The 21,723-nt window shown below is 44.2% G+C and overlaps 1 protein-coding gene across 1 annotated transcript in view; it reads left to right on the forward strand.

Moving 5' to 3' along the window:
* Positions 1–6,418: 6,418 nt before the first annotated feature.
* Positions 6,419–21,723, forward strand: part of LOC124613869 (ovarian-specific serine/threonine-protein kinase Lok-like) — a 205,742-nt gene continuing 190,437 nt past the window's right edge. The window contains exon 1 of the mRNA XM_047142598.1: positions 6,419–6,583. Coding sequence (XP_046998554.1) covers positions 6,490–6,583 — 94 coding nt within the window. The 5' untranslated portion in view covers positions 6,419–6,489. The remainder of the gene's footprint in view (positions 6,584–21,723) is intronic.

Consider the following 21,723-nt stretch of genomic DNA (forward strand, 5'->3'; position numbering starts at 1 on the left):
CTCTCCGTGGTCAAACAACAGAAGAGCAGAGTTAGCGCTAACTGTTCATCCATTAATGTTCCACTGTCGATAACATATGACACTGGTCATCTCTGATTGTGTGGTGGAGCTAGTATGAATGTTCTCGCGGCGATACGAACTAATAAAATCTTCTCGGACTTTCTGCCACATCAGATGGTTAAAATCCCACGAGCTTTCGACCGAGCTCTCCTCGGCCATTGTTAAGTGGTAAAATACTGCTACTGTATGTCGCCACGGCCTCGCCGTTATAAAGCCGCGCTGCTGGCCGTGACGTCACTGGTGCGATCTTCCTCGCCTGGTGCAGTATTGTTTACGTCCCGCTTCCGTCGCACCCGCTTCAGCTTCGCGATGGCCGGACCTCAGGCTGCGCTGAGCAGAATACCACCGTCCTTGTTGATGACGATTACAAATATTTTTATTTCTACCACTTCTAGCAGCTACAGTCATCGCCGATTATCGCAGACTATGTATGGTGAGACACGCAGGAAATACGAGGGCAGGTCAATAAGTAATGCAACACATTTTTTTTCAGAAACAGGGGTTGTTTTATTCAGCATTGAAATACACCAGGTTATTCCCCAATCTTTTAGCTACACAACACTATTTTTCAACGTAATCTCCATTCAATGCTACGGCCTTACGCCACCTTGAAATGAGGGCCTGTATGCCTGCAAGGTACCATTCCACTGGTCGATGTCGGAGCCAACGTCGTACTGCATCAATAACTTCTTCATCATCCGCGTAGTGCCTCCCACGGATTGCGTCCTTCATTGGGCCAAACATATGGAAATCCGACGGTGCGAGATCGGGGCTGTAGGGTGCATGAGGAAGAACAGTCCACTGAAGTTTTGTGAGCTGCTCTCGGGTGCGAAGACTTGTGTGAGGTCTTGCGTTGTCATGAAGAAGGAGAAGTTCGTTCAGATTTTTGTGCCTACGAACACGCTGAAGTCGTTTCTTCAATTTCTGAAGAGTAGCACAATACACTTCAGAGTTGATCGTTTGACCATGGGGAAGGACATCGAACAGAATAACCCCTTCAGCGTCCCAGAAGACTGTAACCATGGCTTTACCGGCTGAGGGTATGGCTTTAAACTTTTTCTTGGTAGGGGAGTGGATGTGGCGCCACTCCATTGATTGCCGTTTTGTTTCAGGTTCGAAGTGATGAACCCATGTTTCATCGCCTGTAACAATCTTTGACAAGAAATTGTCACCCTCAGCCACATGACGAGCAAGCAATTCCGCACAGATGGTTCTCCTTTGCTCTTTATGGTGTTCGGTTAGACAACGAGGGACCCAGCAGGAACAAATCTTTGAATATCCCAACTGGTGAACAATTGTGACAGCACTACCAACAGAGATGTCAAGTTGAGAACTGAGTTGTTTGATGGTGATCCGTCGATCATCTAGAACGAGTGTGTTCGCACGCTCCGCCATTGCAGGAGTCACAGGTGTGCACGGCCGGCCCGCACGCGGGAGATCAGACAGTCTTGCTTGACCTTGCGGCGATGATGACACACGCTTTGCCCAACGACTCACCGTGCTTTTGTCCACTGCCAGATCACCGTAGACATTCTGCAAGCGCCTATGAATATCTGAGATGCCCTGGTTTTCCGCCAAAAGAAACTCGATCACTGCCCGTTGTTTGCAACACACATCCGTTACAGACGCCATTTTAACAGCTCCGTACAGCGCTGCCACCTGTCGGAAGTCAATGAAACTATACGAGACGAAGCGGGAATGTTTGAAAATATTCCACAAGAAATTTCCGGCTTCTTCAACCAAAATTGGCCGAGAAAAAAAATGTGTTGCATTACTTATTGAACTGCCCTCGTACACCACCGAAGAATAGAACAAGCAGCTTGCGATTTTCCTTTTGTGTGGTACACTGTCGGCTCCTTGAAAGACACAATATCTCATCAGTGTTCGCGCCCCCATCAAAAATACAACACCTAATGAGGCCTGTGAAGGACAATAAAGGGCTTACAACGCCTGGAGCGTACAAAATACTAGGTCAATGTGGCAGCTACTACATCGGCCAAACAGTATGCATTGTGGAGCAACGCCGGATGGAACACGAGAGGTGCTTACGACTACGCTACGCTGAAAAATCAGCTATGGCCGAACACGCATTAGAAAATCGACATAGAATTCTATTCTACAAAACATCTGTCTTTACGAGGACGAAGGGATTTTGGGATACCGTCAAAAAGAAGCGGCAGAAATGAAAAACATCTGAAACACCATGGATAAGGACGTCGGTTTGCAGCTCAGCACAGCCTGGGACCCGGCCATCGCGACATTGAAGCGGGCGCGACGGACGCGGGAAACAAACATTACTGCAGTTGCCGAGGAAGAGCACACTAGTGACGTCACAGCTACAGCTAGCAGCGCGGCTATGTAACGACGAGGCCACGGCGACATAGCAGTCATTTACCACGTGACAGTGGCGGAGGAGAGGTCGGTCGAAAGCTCGTGGGATTTTAACCACCTGATGCAGCTGAAAGACCGAGAAGATTTTATTAAAGGTTACTGGTGACGGCCGAAGTAGAGAGCACAAACAATTCACACTGGAAATATCAAGAAAAACATTCATGGAAACGGCAAATTCACTAATATATTGCATACAAGTTAGTGTTAGGAAGTCTGGTGTGTATTCTTGTCCGTCAGTGAAACGTGGACGGAAAACAGTTCACGTGACAAGAGAATAGAACGTTTTGAACTGTGATGGTTTAGAAAAGGTAGAAGACGACATGGGTAGATTGAGTGAGTAGTGAGGAGGTACTGAACAGAACTGGTTAGAAAAGAAATTGTTGGCACAATCTGACCAAAAGAAGGGTTCAGTTGATAACAGACATCCTGAGGCATCAAGCGGGTTTGGTAACGGAGGTGAAGTGTGATGGGTCAAAATTTTGGGGGAGACCAAGCCACAAATACAGTAACGAGGTTCAGATGGATATGTTGTTGTGGTCGTCAGTTCAGAGACTGGTTTGATGCAGCTCTCCATGCTACTCTCTCCTATACAAACTTCTTCATCTCCAAGTACCTACTGCAATCTGCTTAGGGTATTCATCTCTTGGTTTCCCTCTACGTTTTTTACCCTCCACGCTGCCCTCCAATACTAAATTGGTGATCCCTTGGTGCCTCAGAACATGTCCTACCAACCGATCCCTTCTCCTAGTCAAGTTGTGGATATAGGTTGCAGTAATTATGCAGAGATGAAGATGCTTGCACAGAATAGACTATCGTGGAGAGTAATATTAAAAAAGAAAACATTTCCTAATGTTTTGCTAAATTACATTTGTCATGAACAGGCTTCCGGCTTCTCAATTCGTCTTCAGGTGACAACTGAATGTCGATAACACAGATAAACGTGATGTGGGACTTACACAGATATTATCTGTACAGGAGACACAAAAATGACAAAACGTTAACATATGAAAAAATTGTAATAATTACAATAACTAAAAAAGGTGGAAACAAACTTTTTCTGTGGAGATACATTTAATTTTGCATGGACAGGTTCGAACAAATTTTCTTACAGAAAGGGTCGTTGATTGTAAAATTAAGTACTGTTTCAGATATGTCAATGATGTGCTGTGTTTGTGGACCAGTACCATTACACAGTTAGATATATTGCAACGGCATTTAAACTCACAACATAAGAAAATTTAGTTTACAATGGAGATGGGAAGCTCTTCTGTAAATTTCTTGTGCTTTACTATAGAGATAAGTAAGAGAAAAAGATGTTTAGTATTTACAGAGAAAACATAGTTACTGATACGTTATCCCTGCGAGCTCCCTGCAAGCACACAGCCTCAAACATGCAGCTCTCCATTCAATGGTGTATCGCCTCTTATCTGTTCCATTATCCAAATCAGCTTTTCAAAAAAAAAAGAATAGAATTGCACCACTACTGTACGCTGGCTGGTCAACAGCAATCACTCGGTAGTTGCAAAGTCTGATGCAAAATTCCATATACTGGCAAAATGTCAGTTAATGTGTCGCGGCAACAGACCTACATTTTATAATACCAATAACATATAAAAAATTTTATCCAGTATTAAAGATAAATTGTAACAACTGGCACAGAGTGACGTATATAAAAGCACTTGCAAGCAGTATGACAGAGTGTATATTGGTCAGTCAGGCAGATCAATGGCAATTAGGCTACGTGAATATTAGAGAAGCTGCAGATTTACAGAGGAAGGATTCGACCTTTGCTGATCATCTTTTAGCAGAAAACCAGTCCTATGATGTGCAATGTGAAGTTTTGCATTTTGTGAGAAAATGCGAAAAGATGATCTTACTGGAAATCAACAAACATATGACACAGAATGTAATAAATGTATGTATTAAGTGATCAGGCTCAATGTCCACTTTCCCCATGGTTAAATTAAGTTTCCGTTACAAACACTAGATTCACACTATAAATTTATCTTATTTATGATCATTTGTTAAATGTATTTTCACATAAAAACTTGTTTACCCCTTTTGTAGTTAATATAATTATTGTAATATTTCCTGTGTTAACACATTGTCATTTTTGGATCTTCTGTACAAATAATACACACTACTGGCCATTAAAATTGCTACACCAAGAAGAAATGCAGATGATAAACGGGTATTCATTGGACAAATATATTATACTACAACTGACATGTGATTACATTTTCACGCAGTTTGGGTGCATAGATCCTGAGAAATCAGTACCCAGAACAACCACCTCTGGCCGTAATACGCCTGGGCATTGAGTCAAACAGAGCTTCGATGGCGTGTACAGGTACAGCTGCCCATGCAGCTTCAACACGATACCACAGTTCATCAAGAGTAGTGACTGGCGTATTGTGACGAGCCAGTTGCTCGGCCACCATTGAACAGACGTTTTCAGCTGGCGAGGGATCTGGAGAATGTGCTGGCCAGGGCAGCAGTCGAACATTTTCTGTATCCAGAAAGGACCGTACAGGACCTGAAACATGCGGTCGTGCACTATCCTGCTGAAATGTAGGGTTTCGCAGGGATCGAATGAAGGGTAGAGCCACGGGTCGTAACACATTTGAAGTGTAACGTCCACTGTTCAAAGTGCCGTCAATGTGAACCAGAGGTGACCGAGACGTGTAACCAATGGCACCCCATACCATCACACCGGTTGATAAGCCAGTATGGCGATGACGAATACACGCTTCCAATGTGCGTTCACCGCGATGTCGCCAAACAGAGATGCAACCATCATGATGCTGTAAACAGAGCCTGGATTCATCCGAAAAAAATGCCGTTTTGCCATTCGTGCACCCAGGTTCGTCGTCGAGTACACCATCGCAGGAGCTCCTGTCTGTGATGCAACGTCAAGGGTAACCGCAGCCACGGCCTCCGAGCTGATAGTCCATGCTGCTGCAAACGTCGTCGAACTGTTCGTGCAGATGGTTGTTGTCTTTCACGTCCCCACCTGTTGACTCAGGGATCGAGACGTTGCTGCACGATCCGTTACAGCCATGCGGATAATATGCCTGTCATCTCGACTGCTAGTGATACGAAGCCGTTGGGATCCAGTTTCGCATTACCCTCCTGAACCAACCGATTCCATATTCTGCTAACAGTCATTGGATCTCGACCAACGTGAGCAGCAATGCGATAGGCTACAATCCGACCTTTATCAAAGTTGGAAACGTGATGGTACGCATTTCTCCTCCTTCCACGAGGCATCACAGCAACGATTCACCAGGCAACGCCGGTCAACTGCTGTTAGTGTATGAGAAATCGGTTGGAAACTTTCCTCATGTCAGTACGTTGTAGTTGTCGCCACCGGCACCAACCTTGTGTGAATGCCCTGAAAAGCTAATCATTTGCATATCACAGCATCTTCTTCCTGTCGGTTAAATTTCGCGTCTGTAGCACGTCATCTTCGTGGTGTAGCAATTTTAATGGCCGGTAGTGTAACCCTGCAGAACATCAGAAACTGTTTACCTTGCTAAAATTACTATCGTCTTCTGCCAAGCACCGACGATAAATTCAGTTAATATCGTGGAGAGATGCATCGAGCCAGTCTTTAAAAGTGAAGACCTCAACAACAACGACTAGATCGAAAAGTTTATGCATTTTTTTATCTTAAAAAGATCACAATTCTTTGTTACCGAGGCCGAGAACCTTTCATTTTTCTGCTTAGACTCTTACGGGGGCGCTGGCTGCGCGACTTTGCCTAGTCACGCCAGTGCGACGACGCAGTCTGGGTTTGCTGGGTGCCGGAAGCGGCCGCCTCGCGCACGTGAAGCAGCTACCGGCTACGCCGCGTTGAGTCAGAGCGGCTGGAGACGACTTGTCGGTGATTCGTCGCGCAGCAGCCAGTCTCCCCCTCCGATTAGATAGCCGCTGCCACTCAGTCACTTACCGCGCGCGGCCGTAGCACCTCGCCAGTCGCGCGTTAGCTCACTTCTAGCATCGCACGCGCTACGCCAGTTTTCATCCGGCTCAGACATGAAGAGGGCCGCCAAAGACAAGGACAAGCACGCGTCGTCGGGTCAGCTGTGGGGTTGGCTCTTCGCGACGCGTAGGGGCCTGCCTTCCCTCGGTAAGTGTGAATGAACACACGTTATCACTACAGCATTGGCTTTTAACACCTCTCTTCAGTTCACCTCGAACGAAATCCCTTTACGCCTTTGTCTCAGATGGGAGCTTCTACTTACCTGAAAGTTAAGAGCATTGTATAATATAAAAATTTGTCCTTCAGAAACGCGAGCTGCAGGAGGACGTCAGACCCCAACAAAGCACTATCAAACATTAGAAGTATTCCCTGTGATGAAAACAAAGCACACGTACTACAGAATAATAATGATTATTATTATTGCTATCGTCGTTATATCAACCAACTAGGATCATGTAGCCACTTCAGTTCCTCATATTTCTTTTTTGTTTTATTTTCCAGTACTCCTCCGTCTTTTCCTCATGTTATGCTCTTTCCGCGGTCACTGTTTTCCCTGATTTTATTTTTTCTGCCCTTAAAGCTTTGTAATCGCAGTATTTTTTCTTAAAAATGTTGTTTTCTGTTATGAAAAGGGAAGTTGCTACTCACCGTACAGCGGAGATGCTGAGTCGCAGATAGGCACAACAAAAAGACTGTCACAAATAAGCTTTCGGCCAGCAAGTCTCTCTGGAAACTCACTTGCCAGAGACTGCAGTCATGTGTGTGTGAGCTGCGTTTACGTGAGTGTGTGGATGTGTGTCTGCCGTCTATTTTTGACGAAGGCGTTGCTGGCCGAAAGCTTATTTGTGACAGTCTCTTTGTTGTGCCTATCTGCGACTCAACATCTCCGCTACATGGTGAGTAGCAACTTTCCTTTACATAATATTGTTACATTCCATCCTTGATTTTCCGCTGTTTGCTTCTTGTTTCATCCGGTTAATTTTTTATGTTTTTATTTTCTTTCTGCTTCTCCTTTTCTTATATCTGTAATCCATGCTATTGTTTACCTCTTTTTCCATAAATATAGGAATGGTTTGTGTTTCGTTAGCCTATTCTCATTCATTCGAGAAAGGTGGCCAAAGAACGCTACCCTTCGCTTTGCCATTACCTCCGACACTTCCTTTATGTTTTAGTAAACCTCTTTACTTTTTATTTTCCAACCACCTGTCGTTTGTCTTGCACCCATTATTTTTCTAATAATGCATTTTCAATTAACTACTTGTATATCCCGTGCAGCTTGTAGTTCATTAATGACTGTGACACTGAGATTTATTGTACTTACATGGTAGATTTTTTTATTTTATTTTTGAGGTGTTACTCTTCTTTCATTACTCCTGTATCCCGGCTTGTGACAGGCAACCTAGGAACGCTTCAGGCGCGGGTTGGCCAGGTAGGACAATAATTATTGTTGACAGTGCATACAGCAAATGAGTTCACCGTGCTGAGGTTCGTATACAGAGTGTCCTAGGAGCAATGGTCGGTATTGAACTTCACGACAGAAATGATCATTCGAAGCAAGAAAGTCTAGTAAACATGGACTCTAAAATGCATACCTTAAGTGCTATGAGTACTTGATCAGTAGAAGAGATTTTGTTCACAGTAGCGAAGATAAACAGATGCTCATAGTTCCTAAGATATGCATTATAGAGCACATGTTTGCTGCACTCTATTGCCTTCGGGTGAACGTTCCGATCATATCCCTGAATATTGACCAATCCTGCTGGGATACCCTGTATTTTCATTAGCAAAACATTTCCCAAGCATTGAGGACTGTATTGTGTGTCAGAGGATAATTCGTGCAGATCCCGAGTATAGCGGCTTGCTGTGGTTGGCTGATAGATTTTTATTAGTGCCAATTGTTTTCAGGGGCCCACTAAGATCTTTTGGCATTGCTCCCAATGTACTGAGAACCACTGGGACCACTTCAACTGGTATTCCGGAGGAGTTGCCGAAGTTCTGTTTTCAAGTCCTCGTATCTGGCAAGATTTGCAAGTTGTTTTTCGTCGATTTTGCTATCATTTGGGATGGCAATGTCAGTGATCCACATAATAATAACAATTATTATTATTATTATTCAATGGGAATACTAATTATGTATTTTCATTATGGTTGACTTCAAACAATTCTGACAGACTTGTCTGGTTTTTTTTATATATGTTTTTTATTTATTACAAATTTATCCAAAGGTTGTTTACCACGTACACTTGGCAGGAAGGGAACTCCCTACCACCGAAATTAGTCGCCGTTGTTGAGTTGGCTTGCTTGCACGCAGCAACTTTACAGCCTCGTTAAAGCGTTGAGTAAGTTCAGGGAAAGTACCGAAAAACTGAAAGCAGCACAAATTAGCAACATTTTACGATAATAAAGTAACATTATTACTGATTATGTAATGTGAGCGTAAAGATGCGTGGCAGTGTAGTTAAATGTTATTGCAGTGATCAATATGGTCTTGTCCTGAATCTCAGAACGATGACTTGCGTAACTTGCAGAATGGCCAGTTCGGCTGTTCTGGGCGGCAACTTTATATATCTCCTGACGCTGTCGTGAGGTACGGTGATGTCACTGTCAAGACTACCAGACTGTTGATATACTCTGATAGGACCGGTGCGTCCGCTTGTATCTGCATTTGATGGACGAATGTTTACTTGGCAGTTACTTTCGTGACGTGTGGCGGAAGTCCGTGTTGTGTGCGCCCTCTATGGCTTCTGACCATACGCCTCTCTGTAAGCTTGCCTTCCCGTATGGCGCCTTCTTTGTTTACGCCTGTGTACCGTATCCACTGGCGGACATAGCACGACAATTATTAACATTCTTGAACGACCTGGTGGTCTTCTTCGATAATGATCACTGTTTTCATGTGGCCTCATTACATGACTAATCCACTTAATATTTTTAGCTTATAATTTTGGTACAGAGCAAATTTCTTTAAATAAGTCATACAGTTCAAAGTAATTTTCTTATCAATCATTCTCCACTACCTGGGTCCTTTTGCGCTCCAAAAGCCGGCCGAGGTGGCCGAGCGGTTCTAGCCGCTACAGTCTGGAACCGTGCTACCGCTACGGTCGCAGGTTCGAATCCTGCCTCGGGCATGGATGTGTGTGTGTCCTTAGGTTAGTTAGGTTTAAGTAGTTCGAAGTTCTAGGGGACTGATGACCTCAGAAGTTAAGTCCCATAGTGCTCAGAGCCATTTTTTTGTGCTCCAAACTCAAAGTTTGAGACCTGTTTTTCTCTCCCGCCCCCCTCTCCATCCCCCTCCCCCCACTCTCTCTCTCTCGCACCCTCTCTCTCTCTCTCTCTCTCTCTCTCTCTCTCTCTCTCTCTCTCCCTCTCCCTCTCTCCCCCTCCCTCCCGCCCTCCCTCCTACTTCCTCTCCCTCCCCCTCCCTCCCCTCCCACACACAGACGCACCGTCTCTTTGTCTTAAAACTCGGCTCTTTCTTGCACATCTTAGACCTGACTGCATAATCGACTTGCAGATTTATATTTCAGTTTTCATTGAGTTATTTCTGCTCTTTAACGTATGTGACAGACCATTGAACGTTCTGTTTGCGTTTTTAACAATAATTTTATTTTCGTCTTTTGTATTATTTGCTGTATTCAAGGTGGTTTTGCGACATTAAATTCGTTTATCTGCAAATGTGTTTATAGAACAATTACTTCATGTATCTACGGCAGTCTAAATCCCTCCGATTACACTCGTCTTAAGTTCGGACAGATACGCATCACAACATCAAAGTTCCCTCAATAGGAAATTTCGCCATAGTAAACTGTACTTTCGAAATGTAAGCTAGAAAAACGGCGTAGTGGTTAAGGCGGTGGACACGCATTCAGAAGGGGTGGGGGATCGGAGGGAAGAAGGTTTCGATTTGTTGTGTGTGAAATCGAATGGGACTTAACTACTAAGGGCATCAGTCCCTAAGCTTACACACTACTTAACCTAAATTATCCTAAGGACAAAAACACACACCCATGCCCGAGGGAGGACTTTAACCTCCGCCGGGACCAGCCGCACAGTCCATGACTGCAGCGCCTCAGACAGCTCGGCTAATACCGCGCGGCTGTTTTGGATTTAACGTTCCGTCGACGATGAGGGATCATTGTACTAAATCGCGTATGGCATATGTTGGAAAGATTCCCTTGAAAAGGACGCTATAGATTTCCTTCACCATCTTTGACCGTCTGCTTTTTTCCCCATTTCCAGTGATCTCGTGAACTCTTTTTGAAATATACTTTAGAGGGTAAAAAGCGCTGTTTTTAAAACTTCATCTGTAATTTTTTCAGTGAAAAAATAATGAACCTTCGATTGCACTGAAGATTTCAACAACACTTGTTTTTGACAGTGATGAATATAGACCTTCTGTACTATTGTTTATGTACTTTGATGAGGTGGTGAAAGACACTGTGCAAGCTCCTTGACATCTTGACTGGGCGGCTATTGTTAACTTTAAATTATCGGTGCGAAGTAGTTATGGCTGCCCTTGGGCAGCGTTGTGTGGTGACTGTGTTTCGTATCTGTTTCTGACATGAGATGATCAAGTGTGGTGAAGATTGTCTGCGTGTGTGCGTTAAGTTAACTGAGGCGGAAAGTGGGTACCAGCCCGCCATTCACCCAGGAGGATGTGGAAAACCGTCTAAGAACCATATCCAGGCTGACCTTCCCGTGTCCCGTAAGCGGCACGTTAGAGCGGTCGTCTGTCCAGGCGGGTTTTGTCTCTCTTATGTACGACAGGCGTACAGTGAATAATGCGAAACTTTTTTTCTAGCCCAATGTCGGCTGAAAAAATACAGAATTTGTTGTCGGGCATCGTGGAATATTCCTGCTTCAGCAACCATAGTTTCACGAAATTCCGACAGGTGACGGCGTTACACGCAGTCTTCAAAAAAGCCTCTGCAATGGAGGTGCGTTCCAAGCGGAGAGCTGTCATTGAGTTTCTTTTGACGGAAAACCAGAGCATTGCAAATTTTCATTAGGCACGTGCTGTACGCCTACGGAGGTCTGGCAGCGAACAAAAGCATGGTGAGTAGTTGGGCGAGGCGTCTGGCGTCATTGCAACAAGGTCGCGCAAACATGTCCGATATCCCGAGTGCCGGTCGGCCGCACACATTTGTGCTACATTCGGAAAATTGAAGAAACGCCTTAAACGTATTCGTCGCCACAAAAATACAAACGTACCTGTCGTCCATGACAACGCAACGCCTCGCACAAGTCTGCGCACCCGAGAGTAGCTCACAAAACATCATTGGACGCTTCTTCCTCGTCCACCCCAGAGCTCCGGTCTCACACCCTCTGACTCCCATTTTGTGAGAAGTAGTATGTGATTGATGGGGAGTTCATTGATGCAACAAAACCTTGGCTCACACGTCGACCAGTAGAGTAGTACATGCGGTCATACATGTGCTCCCAGTAAGATAGCTTAAAGCCGTCATATTTTACATATATTGTGATAAAAAAAAAACATGATTTTGTAGTCAAATGAGTGGGGAGTACTGTGGTGTCTCGGAAACCGGAATAAAACCAGCCTGCTTTCAGAAGAAAATTTGTTTTATTGCTTATTGAGTACCCTTCGTACATTAGAAATTATAATATGAACGTCAACCACAATAAACCGAACGTATACAGGGTGTTACAAAAAGGTACGGCCAAACTTTCAGGAAACATTCCTCACACACAAAGAAAGAAAGAATGTTATGTGGACATGTGTCCGGAAACGCTTACTTTCCATGTTAGAGCTCATTTTATTACTCCTCTTCAAATCACATTAATCATGGAATGGAAACACACAGCAACAGAACGTACCAGCGTGACTTCAAACACTTTTTTACAGGAAATGTTCAAAATGTCCTCCGTTAGCGAGGATACATGCATCCACCCTCCGTCGCATGGAATCCCTGATGCGCTGATGCAGCCCTGGAGAATGGCGTATTGTATCACAGCCGTCCACAATACGAGCACGAAGATTCTCTACATTTGGTACCGGGGTTGCGTAGACAAGAGCTTTCAAATACCCCCATAAATTAAAGTCAAGACGGTTGAGGTCAGGGGAGCGTGGAGGCCATGGAATTGGTCCGCCTCTACCAATCCATCGGTCACCGAATCCGTTGTTGAGAAGCGTACGAACACTTCGACTGAAATGTGCAGGAGCTCCATCGTGCATGAACCACATGTTGTGTCGTACTTGTAAAGGCACATGTTCTAGCAGCACAGGTAGAGTATCCCGTATGAAATCATGATAACGTGCTCCATTGAGCGTAGGTGGAAGGACATGGGGCCCAATCACGACATCACCAACAATGCCTGCCCAAACGTTCACAGAAAATCTGTGTTGATGACGTGATTGCACAATTACGTGCGGATTCTCGTCAGCCCACACATGTTGATTGTGAAAATTTACAATTTGATCACGTTGGAATGAAGCCTCGTCCGTAAAGAGAACATTTGCCTGAAATGAGGATCGACACATTGTTGGATGAACCATTCGCAGAAGTGTACCTGTGGAGGCCAATCAGCTGCTGATAGTGCCTGCACACGCTGTACATGGTACGGAAACAACTGGTTCTCCCGTAGCACTCTCCATACAGTGACGTGGTCAACGTTACCTTGTACAGCAGCAACTTCTCTGACGCTGACATTAGGGTTATTGTCAACTGCACGAAGAATTACCTCGTCCACTGCTGGTGTCCTCGTCGTTCTAGGTTTTCCCCAGTCGCGTGTCGCAGGCTGTAATGTTCCGTGCTTCCTGTCGCGACACCTTCGTTCTGGAAATCTGTCTCGATACAAACGTACCGCGGCACGGCTATTGCCCCGTGCTAATCCCTTCATCAAATGGGCATCTGGCAACTCCGCATTTGTAAACATTGCACTGACTGCAAAACCACGTTCGTGATGAACGCTAACCTGTTGATGCTACGTACTGATGTGCTTGATGCTAGTACTGTAGAGCAATGAGTCGCATGTCAACACAAACATCGAAGTCAACATTACCTTCCTTCAAATGGGCCAACAGGCGGTGAATCGAGGATGTACAGTACATACTGACGAAACTAAAATGGGCTCTAACGTGGAAATTAAGCGTTTCCGGACACATGTCCACATAACATCTTTTCTTTATTTGTGTGTGAGGAATGTTTCCTGAAAGTTTGGCCGTACCTTTTTGTAACACCTTGTATAAATATTTGATTACGGCTCTGAGTTAAGAGCTCTTGGTTTACCAGCCAGAAGTCAATATAAAAAAATAGCAATATACAAGGTTTAACAAAAAGGTATGGCTAGACTTTCAGGAAACATTCCTCACAAGTAGAGGTAGAAAGTATGTTATATGGACGTGCGTCCAGAAACGTTATATTTCCATGATGGAGTTCTGCTTCGACAATTCTTCAACACAACCACGTACTTTGAAAACAACCGTTTTTGTGAACAGCAATTTTGCACTAAAGTTAGGGTTAACACAATGTTGAATGAACCATTCGTAGAAGTGAATCAGTGCAAGAGAATCTGCTGCTGATAGTACATGTACACGCTGTACGTGGTACATATACAGCAAGTTCTCATGTTGCACTATCCAGACAGTCATATGGTCAACATTACTTGTTGCAAATGGTTAAAATTGCTCTGAGCACTATGGGGCTTAACTTCTGAGGTCATCAGTCCCCTAGAACTTAGAACCACTTAAACCTATCTAACCTAAGGACATCACACACATCCATGTCCGAGGCAGGATTCGAACCTGCGACTGTAGCAGTCGCGCGGTTCCAGACCGTAGTGCCTAGAACCGCTCGGCCACTCTGGCCACCTTACTTGTTGCAGCAAACTGTCTTACTTGACACTAGGGTTATTGTCAACTGCACGAAGAAGTTCCTCCTCCAGTTGAGGTGTCCTTGTCCTAGGCCTCCCCCACTTGCCAGCAGCAAGCTTATAGATCCATGTTCCTTACGACAATGATCAATTACTTCAAACATCCTGCTGTCGGGCACTGTCGTTCTTGAAATTTCCTCTGATAGAAACGTTGAGCGCCACAGCCATTACCATTTCCTAATCCATTCAGCAAATGGGCATCTGCCAATTCCGCATTTGAGCACACTTTATTTGAACTGTGTCCGAAATCAAGTACGTGATGAACACTAAACTGTTGATGCTACGTGCATGCACAGTCCGTTATGAACACTAAACAGTTCATACTAGGTGCCTCATGTAAGTGGAGCAATGAAGTGACTAACATGTCAACATTAGCATCATCCAATTGAAACAACAAACACTGGTGGTGAAACTAAGAATTAAACTTACTGTACAGTCTCACCAAACGTAACCAAGAGAGCATTATGAACACTTCCTGTAAGAAAACGCCTCATGTAATGTTGGGACATTGTGTTCCTGTATGTTTTCCATAATTAATATGATTATGAAGAGAAATACAAAATGAGCTCTAACGTAGAAATAAAGCGTTTTCGGACCCACGTCCTATAACACATTTTATTCCTCTGTGTGTGAGGATGTAACGGCACAAGTTCTTGCTTCGATTGCCGTAGGGCAGACCGAATCTGACATGTCGGCTGTGGGCCGGCGTGACTGTTTGTTGGGGCGGCCACCATGAGAGGCGAGCTTGCGCAAGTAAAGGCGGCTAGGAAGTAGCAGGCCACAAGGCCCCGCGGTCAACCTGGTATCCGGGCGGAAAGACGAGCGTGTTCCGGTGGCATGGTCATGGCTTAAGCTAAGATGGAGAGACCTGTGACTTGGAATATCGTCATTAATATAATTGTAAAGAAAATATGTAAAATGCCTTACGGGACCCCGTGGTCGGGAAGCGAGAACGCCAACGCGAGACCACGAGCGCCGGACGCTTACAAGCATGGTAGAAAGAAAACAATGACAGCTTTTGAACCGCAGCAATGAGACGAGCTCATTGAACATAAATCCATGCCTGAAGCTTTAAGTTCTTAACATTATTAGCATCATTGTTTATAATACATTGTTACAACTAAACTCATCATGAAAGTCGTATTTGTGATACATCAGGTGGGAGAGCAGGCTACTCCTCTAATTAAAGAAAAATATAAAAATGTTATACACAATTTAGTAAATGTGAATACCGTGTGCAAGTCTTTCGAGTTGACGCCACTTCGGTGACTTGCGTGTCGATGGGGATGAAATTATGATAACACCAACACAACACCCAGTCCCTGAGCGGAGAAAATCTCCGACCCAGCCAGGAATCGAACCCGGGCCGTTAAATATGTTATTCCGTCGCGCTGACCATTCAGTTACCAGGGGCGGACAACGATTTATTTAATTTACGTAATTAGTGCCATAAATATGGAATGCTGCGCAGGCACACAGGTGATCTTACTAACATGACTTTCCTTGTTTAACTTTTCAATGACGTATATTTAATTCTATTTGTGATTTATGGAACAGGTCAAGTCAGTGTTCTGACTCGAATGCCGGAAGTGGCGATTTATATGTTTGAGATTTGTTTAAAATTGTTGAAATAATACATAAGTGATTTTATTAAAGGGTCGCAATTTCTATGAAATTATTGTGAAAAGTATAAATGGCAGCCGGCCGGAGTTGCCATGCTGTTTTAGGCGCTACAGTCTGGAACCGAGCGACCGCTACGGTCGCAGGTTCGAATCCTGCCTCAGGCATGGATGTGTGTGATGTCCTTAGGTTAGTTAGTTTTAATTAGTTCTAAGCTCTAGGCCAGGGCTTCCCAACGTGTGGTCCACGGAGCCCTTAGGGGTCCACCGGCCCTTTTTAGGGGTCCGCGGCCACCTTTCACCAAATCGTGTAAAATAATGAGTAAAATTATTGAATAAAAATGTGAAAATCAAATTCATCACTATTTTTTTCTTTGAAAAACATGTGTTAGCACTCGAAAGTTGGCAATAACATTCGATCTTTGGCAATAATATTTGACAGTCGGCAGCACAAACGAAAGCATTGGTGCGGCTCCCGCTGTCGGAGGTTCGAGTCCTCCCTCGGGCACGTGTGTGTGTTTGTGTGTGTGTGTGTGTGTGTGTGTGTGTGTGTGTGTGTTGTCCTTAGCGGAAGTTAAACTTAGGTTAACAGTGTGTGAGACTAGGGAGTGATGACCTCAGCAGTGAAGTCCCATAGACTTACGTACATTTGAACATTTTTCTTCGGATTTCACGAACAACCACACACACACACACACACACACACACACACACACACACACACACACACACCCGCGCGCGCGCGCGCGACTGTTACGAAATATGCATGCTCCTTACACAACAGTTGCCAAACAGTGGAAGTGAACAGACCACAGGCGGCAGCTTGCCAACAGCGAACAGTTTGGACGTGACGTCGATTGCTCTTGGAGGAAGGCAGCTCCAACGTGTGAAATGTCAATTACCAAGTAATATTAATCAGGCTATAGTGTGTTGAACAAAGGGAATAAATCCACTAGTAAGTGTCTGGGTACAGTGGGAATTCAAATTGGATCGTTAATTTCAAGTTGTTTTCGTTCATCTCTAAGAAGGGGGGGGGGGGGGGTCATTGGGAACATGATACATGCATTAAGAAGGTTTCAGTTCCCATGGGTTTTGCTCTCAAATTTAAAGTTCCTGTGCTCTTGACTGACTAGGGGTCCGCCATGAATTTTCAACTGAAGAAGGGGTCCGCCAGCTGAAAAGGTTGGAAGGCCCTGTTCTAGGCGACTGATGACCTCAGAAGTTAAGTCGCATAGTGCTCAGAGCCATATAAATGGCGATCGAGGTGGAAGTATCTGCACTGAATCGAGCAATGGTCGTCTGATCGAACCTTTAAATAAGCGTGCAGAGCAGAACTCGTGGTCTTTCGTCTTGCGTCTGGAGTTTCTTGGTGAAGTGTTTTCGTCTGGAGTCGGGGAAGTTACGGGTGGTGTGTGTGCTGCGAATGTTACTTTCGTGTAGCGGGGCTTGGGATAACCTTGGGCGCTTGTGATAATTTCTAAATCTCTGGACTTTGATTAACATTTTTAAAGGCAGTTTATTTAGTGTCGAGATCTCGCTTGAGCGACTTGAGTTTCTGTTGTACGTCATTGCAGTTGTGTGCTTGTAAAGTCTTGCATTTTAACGCACTTATGTTGTGATGGACTTGAAATGACTTATTTGGAATAGCACCGATTGCTATAAAATATAGATTTTTAAATATTGTACACGGCTAGAGCAGCAACCGTAGAATGAAATCTCCTTGTGCAAAAAGTAAACAACCAAGCAGCTGCGAATGTTGTTGCAGAGTACGTTAAAATATAGCCGAAAGTCGTTAGTCGAAAACAATTTCACCTCCATAAATTAAAACACGCAGCATGGTTGTCATTTGGCATTTCCCCACCAATGTACTGTTAGTGCACTAGCGTCACGTACGCAACGCTTGCGCTAAAGTAAGCTTCTAACAAGAGAGGACAATAGTAGTATGCGGAATTAGGGTGCGTACAGCAAATGACGACAAGCATGTTGTGCATGTTGTAATTTATTGTGTAGGTGAAATTTTATATTTGACTGTCGCCCTTCGGCTGTATTATAACGTACCTCTGCCACAATACGTAATACAGTTACCTGTTTTTCCTTCTGAAAAAAGACAACGTTGAAACCATAGTAAAGTGGTTTCAATAAACCTTACAATTTGCAACTGACTGGCTGTGTACTATTTCTACAGGAAAATTTAGTTTCACTGGGAATGATTATGCTAATGGAAGCGGACTTTGATTTTCTAGGTTTTCGAAAATGTATAGCACTGTTGTACTTTATTGTTCATCGCATGCTGCTGTGTGTAGATGCACAAAGTAATGGCAAATTTAGCATTGCTGATATATACTGAACATTTATTCAACGAGTCATTTGTATGTGGCCATCATTCGCATACATTGTGCGCATCTGAAAAATGAAAGGGATTTATGACAAAGTTACAATCAGTCTGTTTTGAGCAATATTGTTATCCTTTGGGACATCAACCAACGGATCCAACCTCGGTTCATCTTTTATCGAATTATTCGCTAATGTGCCTCATTCCTAGTATAATGTTCTGGTATAAATATTATTGTGTTCTTGGACTATAGGGCGACGGTGTATGCCCAACCACTATCGTTGACGGCGAGCCACGCTCGAAGTTAATGGCCGTACATTGCCCGGACTCTAGGGAACTTACAACGGCGTCGTAATTGTTTTTATGGAAAGGGTTACACGACTGAGAAGCAGGAGCAGGAACTCCGCGGGTAACGCCATAAGAAATTATGCCTGGAAGTCTGGCCACACATTTTTCTCACACCCTGTAGTTTTGTTTGGAAATTTGTTCTGCACTAACCGAATGAGATAAAAGCCTAAACTGATAACGAAGGCAGCAGGATCCATTCAATTTGTTGGATATAAACTGATGAGCCTAAACATTACGACCACCCGCGGCACAGCAGACTGTCTGTGTAGCATGGACTCTATAGGTCCTTTATAGGATTGCGGAGATCTGCGGCACAAGATGTGTACGCACAGGTGTAGCATTTACAGTAAATTGCAGGCCGGAAGTCTGTGGGGGTGGAGCTGCGCCACATAGCGCCCCAGATGTGTTCCACGAAGTTCAGATCTGGCGAATATGGCGGGTGAGACATCAACGTGAGTTCACTATTATGCTCCTCAACCGCTGTAGCACGATTCTGACCTTGTGACACGGACAGTTATCCTGCTGGAAGATGACATCAACCACGGAGTGATGCAGATGACTGCAATAATGTCCACATAGTCCACAGCAGTCATGATACCTTCAGTAACTACCACGTGTATAATGGAAGCCCACGTGAATGTCCCCCATAGTTGCCCACCGGCCAGTGCCCTTGCGCGGTGCAACTTCCGATAAGTTCCCAGTAGTTCATTTCCGAATAATCTCATGTGTATGTGGGAAATATGGTCTCTGTGAACACGTCACTTGGATTTTTATACTAACAATAAATCAGTAAATTACTCTTTGCAGTATGACATCATGTGCACAAGAACAGATAGCGAAACCTTAGAAGACAACTTAGATATGTAACGTGACGACTTTCAAACATAATGAGTACACTTACGTCATAGTACTCTTCACTATACGTTTGTCATGTGTCAGTCTACAGAACTGTATCTTTGAAGTAATTCTCTAAACTGCCGGCATCCATGATCATGATTCATGACATACAGTACAGATGCTTGTCAAGCCCTGTCGGATCACCCTAGCACCCTAAGTCACTGACGCGCAGATTCGTTAGTGCGACGATCGTAGGAACGACGTCTATGTGACTGTCAAATGGGGCATTCTACGCCACACTCTTCACAAACTCCACTTCACTAGCAAGCACGACTACATTTCTATAAACTTTAATAACCCCCCATCCCCCACCAAGTTTCCGAACTTGAGGCCTTCAATCAACCTTGCTTCAATTGGATGAAATAGAATTTAGTATTTTGAAAACCTGCTTTATAGCAGACGAGGACGTGAGAGCTATCATTACGAGAATTTATGACGTCGTAACAAAAAAGTTCTTCTCCCAATCCGATCGAGGGGATGAACGTAACCTGGGACCTGAACTTCACTTGGCACAATAACATATTTACAACGCGTGTCAGAACAGTGTGGTGCAGAGTAGTCCGCGACACAATTCCGTCGACGGAGTGACTACAAGATTAAACTAGGACTTAGCAAGTACTGTGATAATTGCTATATGATCGCCTCACTCACACACACTTTGTATGTAATGAACAAACATGGGTGAAAAACTGCACCCACAAGAAATTCGAAATGTCAAACAGAACCGCTCCGCACACTGTCCAAATTACTAACATCCTACAGCCTAAAAGGTGCAGGTTTCCTAATTCGAAACAAAACAGCAGTACAATTCACCTACTACACACGGCGAATCATAATTAACAGCGGAAACTGACACATGTTCCCAAATATGTGGGTCAATCGAAGATTTCTTAAATAACAGAATCCAGTGCATTGTTCCCGAAGACGTGTGTTCATAAGAGACAAGGGAATCGTCAGCAGTTCCCCAGGGAAGCATGATAGGGCCGCTGTTATTTTCTGTATACAGGAATGATCTGGCGGAAAGGGTAATCAGCAATCTGTGGCAGTTTGCTGACGATGTTGTGGTCTACTGATAGATGTCGTTGTGGAGTGGTTGTAGGAGGATACAAGATTACTAAGACAAAATTTCTAGTTTGTGCGATACACTAAAAGTAGAAAAATATAAGTTAATGCAGATGAGTAGGAAAAGAAATCCGTAATGTTCGAATACAGCATTAGTAGTGTGCTGAATGACACAGTCACGTCGTCTAAATATCTGGACGTAACGTGGCAAAGCGATATGAAATGGAACGAGCATGTAAGGATTGTGGTAGGGAAGGCGACTTATAGACTTTGGTTGGCCTCTGTTTCAGCCACAATGTATTAAATTCCACTTTCGGAAGAAATATGTGTAATGCGAACTCCACTAGTTAAACGAAGTTTGTTGAAAACTCTGAAGCATACACAAAACTTTTAAATCATCAATTTAGGCGAGAAAGTGCAAAACATCAAATGCTAGGTGGATGTACCTATGTAGGCATACCAGCAATTCTGACGATGTGCATTACGCACGTCCATCAGCACTCTGCGCGTAAATTTCAAGCAGTTGTATCTTCAACCCATGGAAAATTGACACACACCTACGTGAATTTTTGAACTATATATCGTGTATACAATCATTTCTTGAAATTAGTTTCTTTCATGAATAAAACCCTGCATTGAATGTCAGACAAATTCAGACTCCCAGTTAACAGAATACGTGATATCTTGCTCTGTTTACTCGAGGCTGATTCCAGCATTTTATTAACCAAGTGGATTTCCGAAGCACGCCCAAAATAACCTCTCAAGTGACTCCTGACGACTGCGGCTGGTGTGTAAAAATACACGCTTCCAGGAAGCAGTTGCCCGCAGCTACTGTATACGAAACGTTCCTTGAGACATCTGACGTACTGAAGACAATGTGCGCGAGCGCACACACGCAAACACAAACACACACACACACACACACACACACACACACACACACACACACAGGGGAGAGGGAGGGAGAGAGTTAGAGAGAGGGGGGGGGGGGGGAGAAGGATGAGGGGAAGAAGATTCAGATTTGAACGTCCCGTCATTCGAGATTGGACATGTTCGGATGGGACAAAGATATGACAAGAATTCTACCGTCACAGAGTTAAGGAAAATATATTAGGTTGGTGCATAATTTCATTGCGATT

The sequence above is a fragment of the Schistocerca americana genome, chromosome 4, assembly GCF_021461395.2.
Source record: "Schistocerca americana isolate TAMUIC-IGC-003095 chromosome 4, iqSchAmer2.1, whole genome shotgun sequence".
NCBI classification, from domain to species: domain Eukaryota; kingdom Metazoa; phylum Arthropoda; class Insecta; order Orthoptera; family Acrididae; genus Schistocerca; species Schistocerca americana.